The following is a 12,500-nucleotide window of genomic DNA, read 5'->3' as shown; positions in this document are numbered from 1 at the left end:
TGTGACATGCAAAATGGCTTAATGGGCAATCTGTCTTCGCTTCTAACACGTGACCGCTAGTGACATGATCCATTTACTTTTATCTCAAATTGATGGAGTGGGGCATTTGTTCGCCATTTTGCCCAATTTATTTCCCTTCAATAGTGACACATACACCTGGCAAAGCTGCTAATGTCCTCTCATCCATAATGGTCTATGGGGGTGGGGGTGTGGGGTATGGGAGTTATTTCACAGACCTACAGTATACTTAATAGTGGCAGTCTCTATGATGTATGTATGGTTGTTTAAGAGGTGACATTGGGACCACAGGATGACACTGGAACCTAAACTTGCTATCAATTGGTTATTTCGTTTATCTTAATCACCTGTGACAAACTGCCATACAGTACATGCAAACAGTCCGTCTTTTATTACCTTGGAAATGAAGGCATAAGCAAATAATCTATCCGATACAAATGAAAGGATTTTAAATAATATATATCTTCACATTCTTCCCCCACTTTGTTTTTGGATCTCATCAATCTCATTAATAAACTTGTTAAAAAAGAAAGAGCTGCTTTACACCATCACACTGAATAACTTCAGTAAATGTGGAGACATATCTTATGAAGAGTATGCAATTCCATTTGGTACAGCGCAGTAGGAAAATGTTACTCATAAGCTTAAAAGCCTAAATGTCAAATATCCAGGGACCGAAAAACTGCTTTCATTTGAGTGTGATTCATAGCGTTAATGAAGCTAATGTTGGAGTATGACTTTTTCCCTGTGGAGGGAAGGGGTAGGCTGAAAGGCCGTGATTGATTTACACAGGTGGAAGTTATTTTGCTGTCATGGCAAACCTCTCTACTGGTTTACTGGGTGCTAACTGCTTCTCTCTCTCTCCATCTCCCTCTCCATCTCCCTCTCTCTCTCCCTCTCTCTCTCTCTCTCAATTATGAAAGCCCATTTTCAAACATTTCATCAATTCTAGAAAGGCTTCACTTTTCTCTTCTCCCCCGCTCAACTTGTTTTTTTCCCATTTTTTTCAGACATTCGCTCCTTACTTTCATCGCGTCTCATTAAGGCAATTAGCTGTGATGTGCAATAAGCCTCCCAGAAGCACTCTCCTCTCCTGCACCAAAGCATGGGCCTCTCACAAACACAAGCACGCATACAGGCACACATACAGGCACGCAGTTACACATACAGGCACGCGGTTGCACATCAGGCGCGTACACACACACATACAGTACGCATGCACGCACATACACACAGACAAGAACACAAACTCAGAAAGAAAGAGACACACACACACACACACACACACACACACACACACACACACACACACACACACACACACACACACACACACACACACACACACACACACACACACACACACACACACACACACACACACACACACACACACACACAGACACACACAGGGGCCAACAAAGACAAAAAATACAGACATACAGACAAACCAAGGAGCTTGTTAGAGACAAGAGGAAGGACACAGACGGGGCTGGAAGTCAGCGTGGTGATTGGCATCACAGAGGATACTAAGGAGACGACACAACTCTGCAACCCTTCCTTTACTAGTGCCACACAAAAAGATGGAGAGAGAGAGAGGGAAATAGAGTCATAGAGAGGAACAAAAGAGGAGAGAGAGAGAGAGAGAGAGAGAGAGAGAGAGAGAGAGAGAGAGAGAGAGAGAGAGAGAGATCTGAATCACTTCCGACACGTTACAACTCTTGAATCCCCCTTTACACAAGTGCTACAAAAAAACAACACCTATCAGTAAAGTCTCTCGACCACAACCTCTCACCCGAAAGAGAAAGAGACACAGCGTAAGAAGAGGAGACGAGAATAAAGGGAGGGCTGTAAAGAAAGATAGAATGAAAGAATGGATGAATGGAAGAAAGAAAGAAAGAAAGAAAGAAAGAAAGAAAGAAAGAAAGAAAGAAAGAAAGAAAGAAATAAAGAAAGAAAGAAAGAAAGAAAGAAAGAAAGAAAGAAAGAAAGAAAGAAAGAAAGAAAGAAAGAAAGAAAGAAAGAAAGAAAGAAAGAAAGAAAGGATATATGAAAAGAAAAAGACAACATCAAAAACAACATCGTACTACGCACAGGAGAGGAGTGAGATCCACCTGCCCTTCACAAAGCCAGGGGATCATAACGCAATCTGGAGTCTCATTAAACAGGATTACCTTGCGCAAGGCGAGATTATTAAAACACAAAGCTTCGGTACACAGCCGTCAGATTATTAACACATAAAGCTTCCGTAAACAGCCGTGTTATTTACAGACAAAAACAACAAGGGCACCTCCCCTGCGGACCGTCACATACACCTCCTTCTACCATTACCTGCCGCCCCACCCACCACCCCCAGGCCCCAGCACACACACAAACACATGCGTACACACACATGCACGCACGCACACACTCACGCACGCACGCACGCACGGACGCACACACTCACACACACCTCTCTGCTCACGTTACATCTGCAACAGTCTACCTTACAGTAAGTAACTGTCGTCCTCTCCTAAGGGATTAATTGGAAGCTGATGGACTCCTATTGGCAGTGTGTGTGTGTGTGAGTGTGTGGATGTATGCGTGTGCATGCGAGCATGCGTGCGTGCGTGGGTGCGTGCATGTGCTTGTGCGTGTGTGCCTGTCGGTCTGTCATTTTGTGCTTGTCTATGAATATGTGTGTCTTGGAATATGTGTGTGGATAATTTTTTGTGTGTATGTGTGTTTGCGCACATGTGAGTGAGTGTCGTTGGCTAGGAGTGCAGAGGGGTTAGTTAATGGTGTCATATCCACAAGTCAGGGCAGAGAGAGAGAGAGAGAGGAGAGAGAGGAGAGAGAGAGAGAGAGAGGAGAGAGAGAGAGAGGAGAGAGAGAGAGAGAGAGAGAGGTGTCCTGTGGCGATGTGTGGAGTGAGTGGCAGGGATACTTCACTGTGACAAGTCTACAGAGCCCAGGGGAATGTGGGATGGAAGAGTAGGAGAAAGACGGAGAAGACGAAGGGAGGGAGAGAGAGAGAAAAAACAAACCCCTGAGTCCCTGTCGGTTGGATACAATGTGACTTGGGGTAGGTGTGATTGTGTGAGTGAGTAGGTGTGTGTGTGTGTATTTTTGTGTGTTTGGGTGTTTGTGTATGTGTCTGCGGGGAGTATGAAGAGAAGAGAAGAGAAGAGAAGAGAAGAGAAGAGAAGAGAAGAGAAGAGAAGAGAAGAGAAGAGAAGAGAAGAGAAGAGAAGAGAAGAGAAGAGAAGAGAAGAGAAGAGGAGAGGAGAGGGCTCGGGGAAAGATAATGGCTCTTATGTTGTGTGCCACCATATTTTTCAGAGGAACCTCATTTGAAATACACAGACATTCACTGTTCATGGATTCTCTATAAAAAACACCAAGTTTACAGCCCCTGCAGCATCTGAGCCCATTCCCCACAACAATTATGATGGTGCTTCGGGGCCTAACAAAACTTATTTTAAGGATCACTAAAATGGTCATTGCTTTTTCTTTACGAAGAGGATAAATCTGTTATATGCGCAGTCAATACAACAAAACCATGTTAACTCAAACCAATATGGTGGGGGGCTCCTCTGGCGTAAATTTGTGAATTGACAGACCAAAACACATGGTTTGTGAGATGGGGAAAATAAATAAATTATATAACTAATAAACGGCGGAGAATTGTGGCTGAGGATGTCCGTGATCCTGGCTTTTAATCTCTGCCCACCCTCCCAGGGGCTGGGTATAAGCCATCCAAACAATACCACTCTAGTAGACAGCACATTTTGCAGAGTTGATTCAACTCGATGGAGTCAACACTGCAACATGAACTGTTTACCACCAATCAGCAAAAAGACACTGTACATTTCAACCATAGTACTCAGTTGTAGGCCAAACTGCAGCCATGATGTGTCACTGTCATAACGTGTGCTACATTTGAGCTATAGTGCAAATGCATCACAAACAACTATGAAGGACAGATCGAATTCATTTGAAATCTAACAGGACGAAAAGGCTCAATGCAGGACAGCAAAATCATTTTTGTGCGCCACATTCCAGTAGCATAGTGTATGCGACTTGGGAGCCGGTTCACTCAGGGTAACCCAGGCCAGCGTCACCCCTCTTTCTCCCCCACCAGGAGTGCGTCACCTTCACGTGTTCTACATCTGAAGTCAGAAACGGCCTCGGTACCCGCCCGAGCACTCAGCTGTGGATGACAACGAGCCACTTCAGAGACATCGGCTCTGTCGGCAGCGGTAGCAGCAGCGGTAGCCGTGGCACGAGCGTTTGCCTCCGATGCGGCAGAGTGTACGCCCGAGCCATATGTTTCAATCCATAGAGCTTTTTATGAATTAAATTAGCTTCCTGATCCATCACCATTGATTAGAATGATGAATTATCTGGGCTGCGCTTAGCAAACAAGGCAGCCATCCGGGAGCCCCATAATCTTCCTCGACAAAAAAAAAAAAAGAGAAAAAAGGCTTCTATCTTGTTTTGTGTCTACATCAAATAACAATCGCACCGCATTGCACACGCTCAGTAGCCTTTTGGAGGCCCTGACGTGCCGTCCTCACCACCTGCCAAACAAACAAGACAGAGAAGACGAAGGGTGGAAAAAAACAACAACAAATATGCACCACCACACAGTCATGCACACGTACACGTGTGTGTGTGTGTGTGTGTGTGTGTGTGTGTGTGTGTGTGTGTGTGTGTGTGTGTGTGTGTGTGTGTGTGTGTGTGTGTGTGTGTGTGTGTGTGTGTGTGTGTGTGTGTGTGTGTGTGCGAGCATGCACACTTCTACACAGACACAGACACACACAGCAACACACACAAACACAGCAAACATACACACGTACACACACACACACACACACACACACACACACACACACACACACGCACACGCACAAGCACACGCACACGCACACGCACACACCACACACATACACACATTTACAGGCTGGTGTTTGGAGATATTTCCAAGGCTTCGACAGCATGTCTCTGGAAGCCTAAGATAATGTGTGTTGTTGTGGCATATGCACGCACGTCCGTGTGTGTAGGCACGGGCTCTGAGGTGGGGGGAGGGCGTGTATGTGGGTGTATGTGTGAATCCCCTACGCTTCAATAACTTGCTCAGGAGGTGTATGTATGTCTATACGTACGTCCCCCAGGAAAAGGCATATATAGGTATGAGCGAGTGGGTGTGCTGGCAGAGTGTACTTTAGTGTGCATGTGTATATAACACATCTCATTCTCAATATTAAAAAAAAGTATTGGCATGCTCTATGTGGGCAGGGACTTCTAAGTTTATCACAATCCCACCACTGTGAGTCCTTAGCCTGGCTGTCAAGCCAAGGCTGTAGACAGAGCAAACAAACTATAGATATGGAATAGGAATTACGTATTTGTCTTTGCGGAGAGTGGGCCTGTTGGCAAACCACTTTTCACATGTCAGGGTGTGAACTGGCAGAAGTTCTGGGGCCTATACCAGAAAGCTGGTTCATGAGTAAAACAGGTTAAGATAAGAGGTAAATCATCTAATAGAAGAGCCTGGAGTCCTCATTCTCTTCTATTACATGATTTACCTCTTAACTTAACATAGTTTACTCCTGAACCAAAAGAATAGCCGAGAAAGGTCAGGCTGGTCAGCCAAACTTGAAAGCTAATGAGTTAAAGGAGAAGGTTACCCAAAACTATGGTATGCAAACAATGCCTTACAACACAGCAGTGACTTTTGGAATGTGGTGTGCATAGCCGTAACTACCATTGAGGGCACAGAGGTCATGTCCTCTGTATTTTTTTCAGTAATGTAGAATTTATCTATGATGAAAATCGATATGATCAACAATGATAAATTCAGTCTATATACGCCACCCCCATTTATCCTCAAGGCAGTGATTAATGACAACAAACATAAGAGTTAGCATGTTTGAAGCATTCTAAATGTACAGTATGCAGTAGAGCACGCAGTATTTGACCCCGATATTTGAAAATGTCTGGTTACGGCCCTGGTGGTGTGATATGTTACAGTAAAGATGTACACCAGGGGTCCCCGAACATTTTTCTCTGGGGGCCACGTTATCGTTCCTGACTATGATCAGGGGCCGGGATCAATCATGTGGGCTGTGTACTAGGCCACTGCCTGTTACAGCAAATAAGTTATAGCACAAAATAGTTCATCATTACAAGTGATTTGCAAAAGAAGTGAGTACTACACATGTTGTTCAATTTGAAATACCACAGGTATTCCTTTTGATTTCTAATAACCATGTAAAAATAGCAAGGAAAGGTAAGATTGACAGTTTGACAGTTTATAAGTGATATAATAGAAATTGTAGGCCTGATTATATTACAGTGAGATGAGAAACTATCAAGACAAGAAACGTCTGGTGATTCACACTAGGTTAGTAAAAATTAAACTGTTGAAGGCCTGTTGATTAAAAAAAATATATTTAAAAAGTATATTTTATAATTATTTTTTTCAGTGAGGATTGCTTCTTTGGGCCAGTTCAAATGGTGAGGTGCAGAGAGGTGGAGGGCCGGTCAAAGGGGCATGGCGGGCCGCATCCGGCCTCCGGGCCTTAGTTTGGGGACCCCTGATGTACACAAACCACACCCCCATAAGAATTTTCCAAAGCCGTAGATAGAGAAGAGTTGACGCAATCTTTTATTTCAGGTCACGTGATTTTATGTGGTTTTACGCTAGCCTTGGCAGTTCTACCTAAACCTGTCTCTGCCGTAGGTTTGTGCAGCATAGCTAGGTTACGTGTACTAATTCTACAAATTTGGCCATGCTACTTTTGTTCTGACACAAATTACCATTAACAGTCTGTTGAAATTGTGTGCTTTGAAATGTGCAAAAACGGTTGTTATATCAATTCTTCTCAGAGTCCCCAATGATACTCAGTGGAAACAAGTGCTACATCTGGAACACTGTGAAGGCTGTGCAAAACTAAATGGGACCGAGGTCAGTCATGGGTGAGCGATTAGGGCGTCAGACTTGCATCCCAGAGGTTGCCGGTTCGACTCCCGACCCGCCAGGTTGGTGGGGGGAGTAATCAACCAGTGCTCTCCCCCATCCTCCTCCATGACTGAGGTACCCTGAGCATGGTACCGTCCCACGGCACTGCTCCCCATGGGGCGCCACTGAGGGCTGCCCCCTTGCACGGGTGAGGCATAAATGCAAGTTAGTTATGTGCTGTGGAGTGCTGTGTCACAATGGGAGTTGGAGATTCCCAGTTGGGCTTTCACTTTCACTTTTTCACTTTATTTGACCATACTGTGTATGATCAGTTTCACCGCCAGTTTTGTCTGCGGAAGTTCCCACGGGATCCTATGACAATGCTCTAACTATTTTCTATGTACGACTCTGGAATTTTCAGGACATTAGAAATGGCTGAACCTGTGTTGGCATGAGCAAAACAATTGCATGTTGAGAATGGCCGTAATTCTCCTTTAAGTAATGTAGTCCTAACTATCACTTGCTGTACTTTTGCATGTCCTTGTTTAACCTCTCCTACAAGTAGCTTATGCATATTATCCCTGCCACCGATGACATCATGGCAGATTAGACAAGAAACATTTCTTGGGCTTTCTTTTTACCGAGCCATTTGTCAAATGTAATTTAAAGGCTTATTTGTGGAACGACAAATGAATGAATATGAGAAATGTTAGACGAGATCTGAAACGGTGCAAAGCTGTAGCCATTTCTCATCCATGTGCTCTGAGACCTGGAGTTAGGTCTGAGGTTACTTTAATGATTGGAAGTAAGTGCAGCATGCAAACTGTGGCAAGGAGCTGAGTCAAACGCTTCAGTGAGTAATCGGAGTCTAAAGCCTTGCTGTTCCAGCGGGACGCGGAAAGAGCAGAAGTCTCTGACGCAATCCTCTCTCTCTACAGTCGACAGTCCCTGATGCAATACAGTGCGCTTGCATACTCACATTAGGAAAACACATGCTACTACATATCATCATTTTTTGAACATCATATTTAGATTGCGCTGACAGACATTGCACATACACACAGAGATGAAACAGGCAGAGGCTGACACACTGACAGAAAGGGAAGGAGGAAAAGGGGGAAAAACAGGAGAAAGAAAAGCATGCACATACTGTAGATACATGTGCACGCAGGCACCGATACAGACAAAAAAGACACATGCACACACACTCACACACACGCACACACACACAAATGCATACATGCACAGGCGCAATCACACCAATTCGTCCAAGCAGAGAAAGTAGGAGAAGGAGGATACATCATTCTGTATATCCTCCCTTGCTTGAGAGCTTCCTGTCTTTGAAGGGTGACTGTGCACACTGAGGGTGGAAATTTGTATGAACCAGGAGCTAAATACATATAAATATGAAGAGAGCTTTTAGATATAATTTTACTGTTAAGTGACTGGTGGATTTCACCAATTTATTGTCAGTGGTTCGTTCACACAACCCCTGGTGTCAACTCAAAAAAAAAACTGTATGTGATGTACAGTATTTGTGATCGAGTATTTTAACATAGAGTGTAGTGTATACTACATGTGCTGAGTAGATGGGCAGCCACTCCAAAGGACCCAGCAAGCCCAGTTTGCACGTATATGGATATCTTTTAGAAAACGCACGCCTCTTGTTTATATCTAAACAGAGTTTTGGAAATCTCCTTTCAAAAATCAGCTTTTAAAAAATATCACTTTTAAGGGCCTAAAACACACCTGTCACAACAGTGTATTTATTTTTATCCACATGCCATGTTTATATAAGAAAACTAATTTAACAAAAAATCTGCATGTAAAAATATCCATATACGTGGTGTAACCAGCACCTGAGTCACCTCAGATAACCTCAACAGGTGGGCAGGATGCCACAAACACTGAACACTGCACCCATCTAATGCGGGACAACATGGGCAAAGTCCACCCTGCCCCATGCCAGCCTGTTGGGAGCAATCTCTGCTTCTGTCTGTCTGCTGTCTGTCTGTTTGTCTTTCTGTCAGAGCTGGGTAGAGTTGAAATAAGGTCAAGCAGTGTGTGTGTGTGTGTGTGTGTGTGTGTGTGTGTGTGTGTGTGTGTGTGTGTGTGTGTGTGTGTGTGTGTGTGTGTGTGTGTGTGTGTGTGTGTGTGTGTGTGTGTGTGTGTGTGTGTGTGTGTGTGTGTGTGTGTGTGTGTGTGTGTGTGTGTGTGTAAAAGGTGAGCAAGGGTGACGAGAACACATTCTAATCTGTACAAGAGTGAATGGGACTGAATGAGTTATGGAGAATTTATAACCGTGTGTGTGTGTGCTTGTGTGTGTGTGCATGCCTGCCTGCCTGCGTGTGCGCGCGCGCGTGCGTGTGTGCATGTGCGTGTGCATGCATGCGTGTGTGTATGTGTGTGTGTATTTGTGTGTGTGTGTGTGTGTTTGTGTGTGCGTGTGCGTGCGCGTGCGTGCGTGTGTGTGTCTGTGTGTGTGTGTGTGTGTCTGTGTGTGTGTGTGTTTTCACAGGGTGAGAGGAGGTGAGGGCTGCCTGCAGGGGCCAGGGGGCAGGGTGCTGCTACTCACGTCACAGCCCTTGTCCGGGTTCCTCTTCCAGTGTTTCTTCTCAGCTTTCTTGGCGGCGGTGGAGAGAGGCACAGCATGGCTCTTCACCCGAGGGTTCAGCGCCAGGATACTCTGCAGCGCAGAATAGAGGGAGAGAGAGGGAGAGAGGGAGAGAGAAAGAGATAGGGAGAGAGAGAGGGAGAGAGAAGGAGAGAGAGGAGGAGGAGAGAGAGAGGGGGTGGAGAGAGAGAGGGAGAGCGAGAGAGAGAAGAGGGGAACAAGAGAGGGAGAGGGAGAAGGAGAGAGAGAGGCAGAAAGGGACAGGGAAGGAGAGAAGGAGAGAGAGAGAGAGAGAGAGAGAGAGAGAGAGAGAGAGAGAGAGAGAGAGGGAGAGGGAGAGGGAGAGGCAGAAAGGGACAGGGAGAGGGAGAGGGAGAGGGAAAGAGAAGGAGAAAGGCAGGGGCAATAGATAACAGAGAAAACCCTTGAGAAAGAAATACACCACACATTACGAATGCATGAAATTCAGTAGTGTTTTTGAGTTTGGCAACACACTGTCCTGTGTGTTTGTATGGATGTGTGTCTCAATCTCGCTCATTCTCCCTTTTCTGTTGCATCCCTCTCTCTTTCGCTTTCTCTCTCTCTCTCTCTCTCTCTGTCACTATCTCTATTACACACACACTGTCACACACAGAGACACACACACACACTTTTCCCCTTTGTGCGTCTGTGTGTGTGAGTGTGTGCATGTGTGTGAGTGCGTGTGGTGCATGTGTGTGTGCCCATGTGAATCTCCATACACTGGGAACAAAAACATTTAACTGCAACATGAATAGCTTGCCAAGCTGGCTGACAACAACACAAAGGGGTTCAAAGTTTAAAGGACGTTCGAGGCCACGTCGCGCCACTTGCCAGAATGTTCTTTGCCAAAATAAACGCTTCTTCTCCCTCACCTTGGGTATAATTAAAAAGCCTTCCAGTTCTCAGCCTCATACGTATGTATAGAGACACTCCTCTGGCACAATGGCGCAAGCATTTAGATGGAAGTCGGAAATATTAGAAACGCTGCTACTAGGCTACATCAAAGTAATGTTTTTGTTTGATTTTTTGTTTGTTTGTTTGTTTGTTTCTTGAGCTCACCCCTTTCTAATAAAATAAAAAAATGACAGAAGATCTTTTGTTCATAGTTCTTATGGTCTTAAAATAATTGAGATTACAGATAAGTATGTAGCTCTTGCGGCAATGGTTCTATGTAAATATGAGTCTGAAATCTGTAGCATTTCCGTGTTTTTAGATGGCCTACCTCCAATTCTTTGGTAAGGAAAACAGTAATACTTAATGGCTCACTAATATAAATACCAACACTGGTACAGTGATTATACAATGTGAGCAGGGCTCTAAATTAACACCAGCCAACGCTGGTGAAATTTCAGTTTGGCTTGACCAACTTAGGCTACTTCCCATGACCCATTGCTGAGTATGTGTTTGGCTGGTAAGATTTACATCCATAACATCCATCTAGCCATTTTGGCTGATGATATAAAAAGTTAATTTAGAGCCCTGATTGTGAGTCTTAACCATATTCTATCTTTTTGTGTTCATCAAGGTTAAATCACCCTTCTTATGCAATGTGATTTCAGTGAACAAATAGGCTATCAACGGAACCAAGTTGCATGCACAAGCAAATGTGATACTGTGCAAATTCAGCAGACATTCCTTATAATACTTAAATGTTTCAATATTCTTTGTGTAAAACCATCTGTGCACCTGCATATGTACGTACAGTATAATATTTTTTTGTTTTGAGTTTAGGACATGTGGCTTTCAGAAGCCAACTGCTGCCTAAGACTCAATGATGCTGTTGTAGCAGAGACACAGATGCTGTGGTGCTATTTACATATTGGCATTCATCAGTGTGCCATCATGGAACACATCCCTGAGAAATTGTCTAAAATAGTTTGTTGTTTTCTGGACAGCTCAGGAAATGGCCTTAGGGGAGGTTACAACACAGTTCCTAGAGGTACTCATCTAAGCTAAGAAAACACTGAAGAGAAATCCTTTATGTCTGAATGTGTTTGTTTGCATGTTATTGTCTTTTTTATCCCATCTTAACATTTTTGCCTTTACTTCTTTGCATCCTCCATCCATCATGGGAGACATCCTGAGAAGTTGTACATATTTTGATATATTTTTGTGTTTCCTGAGGAACTGAGGTAATAACACAATTGAAGCTCTCGTCTATCCAGCAAAGCGTTCCATGAGGTGTCCCTTAACGTGAAGAAAATACTGGAGAGAATACCTTTCCGTATAAATGTTTGTACATTATTGCTTGTTTGTTTGTTTGTATCCTGTCTCAGCTTTTTTTGTCTATGCAACTGTATGGACCCAGCGAGCGATCTGCAATAAATAATAAAGGAAAGAAAACAAAGAAACAAAAAAGGACATAAAAAAGTGACAGACACAAATGTCCTTTCCACCCTCAAACCAATGCCAATAGGCAGCAGCCAACACTTGGCAGTGGCGGAAAGAAAAATGTGCTCTTGTGTATTGTACAAGTAAATAGAGTCTCCCCCCAAAGAAAAAAAAATCCTTCAACACCACTCAATGGGAATCTACAGCGCTATTACCAATCCTTGACACCCAGGAAGACGATAAGAGGCTTAAACCTATGAATAAATTAAATTTTAAAAGCACATCTGAATTAGACTGTATTTTTTTCTCCCCAAAACGGCACGGCAGTCCTCAGGTGAATTCTCCATCCCTCTTTCTCTCTCTCTCCTTCGCTCTCGCTCTCTCTCTCTCTCTCTCTCTCTACATTCCTTTCCCCTCCCCCTCTGTCTATCTCTGCCCTCTTCTCTTGCTCCCCCTCTTACACTGCCACATGCTAACCCAATCAAAGAGGGGAATTTTTTTGGTTTCCTCCAATGCCACTCAAAGATGCGCACACACGTAAAGTGGGTGACTATAGCGGATTCAACAATC

General features: G+C 44.1%; 1 protein-coding gene across 1 annotated transcript in view; it reads right to left on the bottom strand.

Moving 5' to 3' along the window:
* dpyda.1 (dihydropyrimidine dehydrogenase a, tandem duplicate 1) overlaps window positions 1–12,500 on the bottom strand; it is a 290,320-nt gene that overhangs the window by 259,681 nt on the left and 18,139 nt on the right. The window contains exon 2 of the mRNA XM_063206772.1: window positions 9,540–9,650. Coding sequence (XP_063062842.1) covers window positions 9,540–9,650 — 111 coding nt within the window. The remainder of the gene's footprint in view (window positions 1–9,539; window positions 9,651–12,500) is intronic.

This window comes from Engraulis encrasicolus, chromosome 9, assembly GCF_034702125.1.
Source record: "Engraulis encrasicolus isolate BLACKSEA-1 chromosome 9, IST_EnEncr_1.0, whole genome shotgun sequence".
Taxonomy (NCBI): domain Eukaryota; kingdom Metazoa; phylum Chordata; class Actinopteri; order Clupeiformes; family Engraulidae; genus Engraulis; species Engraulis encrasicolus.
This window is presented reverse-complemented; position numbering and strand designations above follow the sequence as displayed.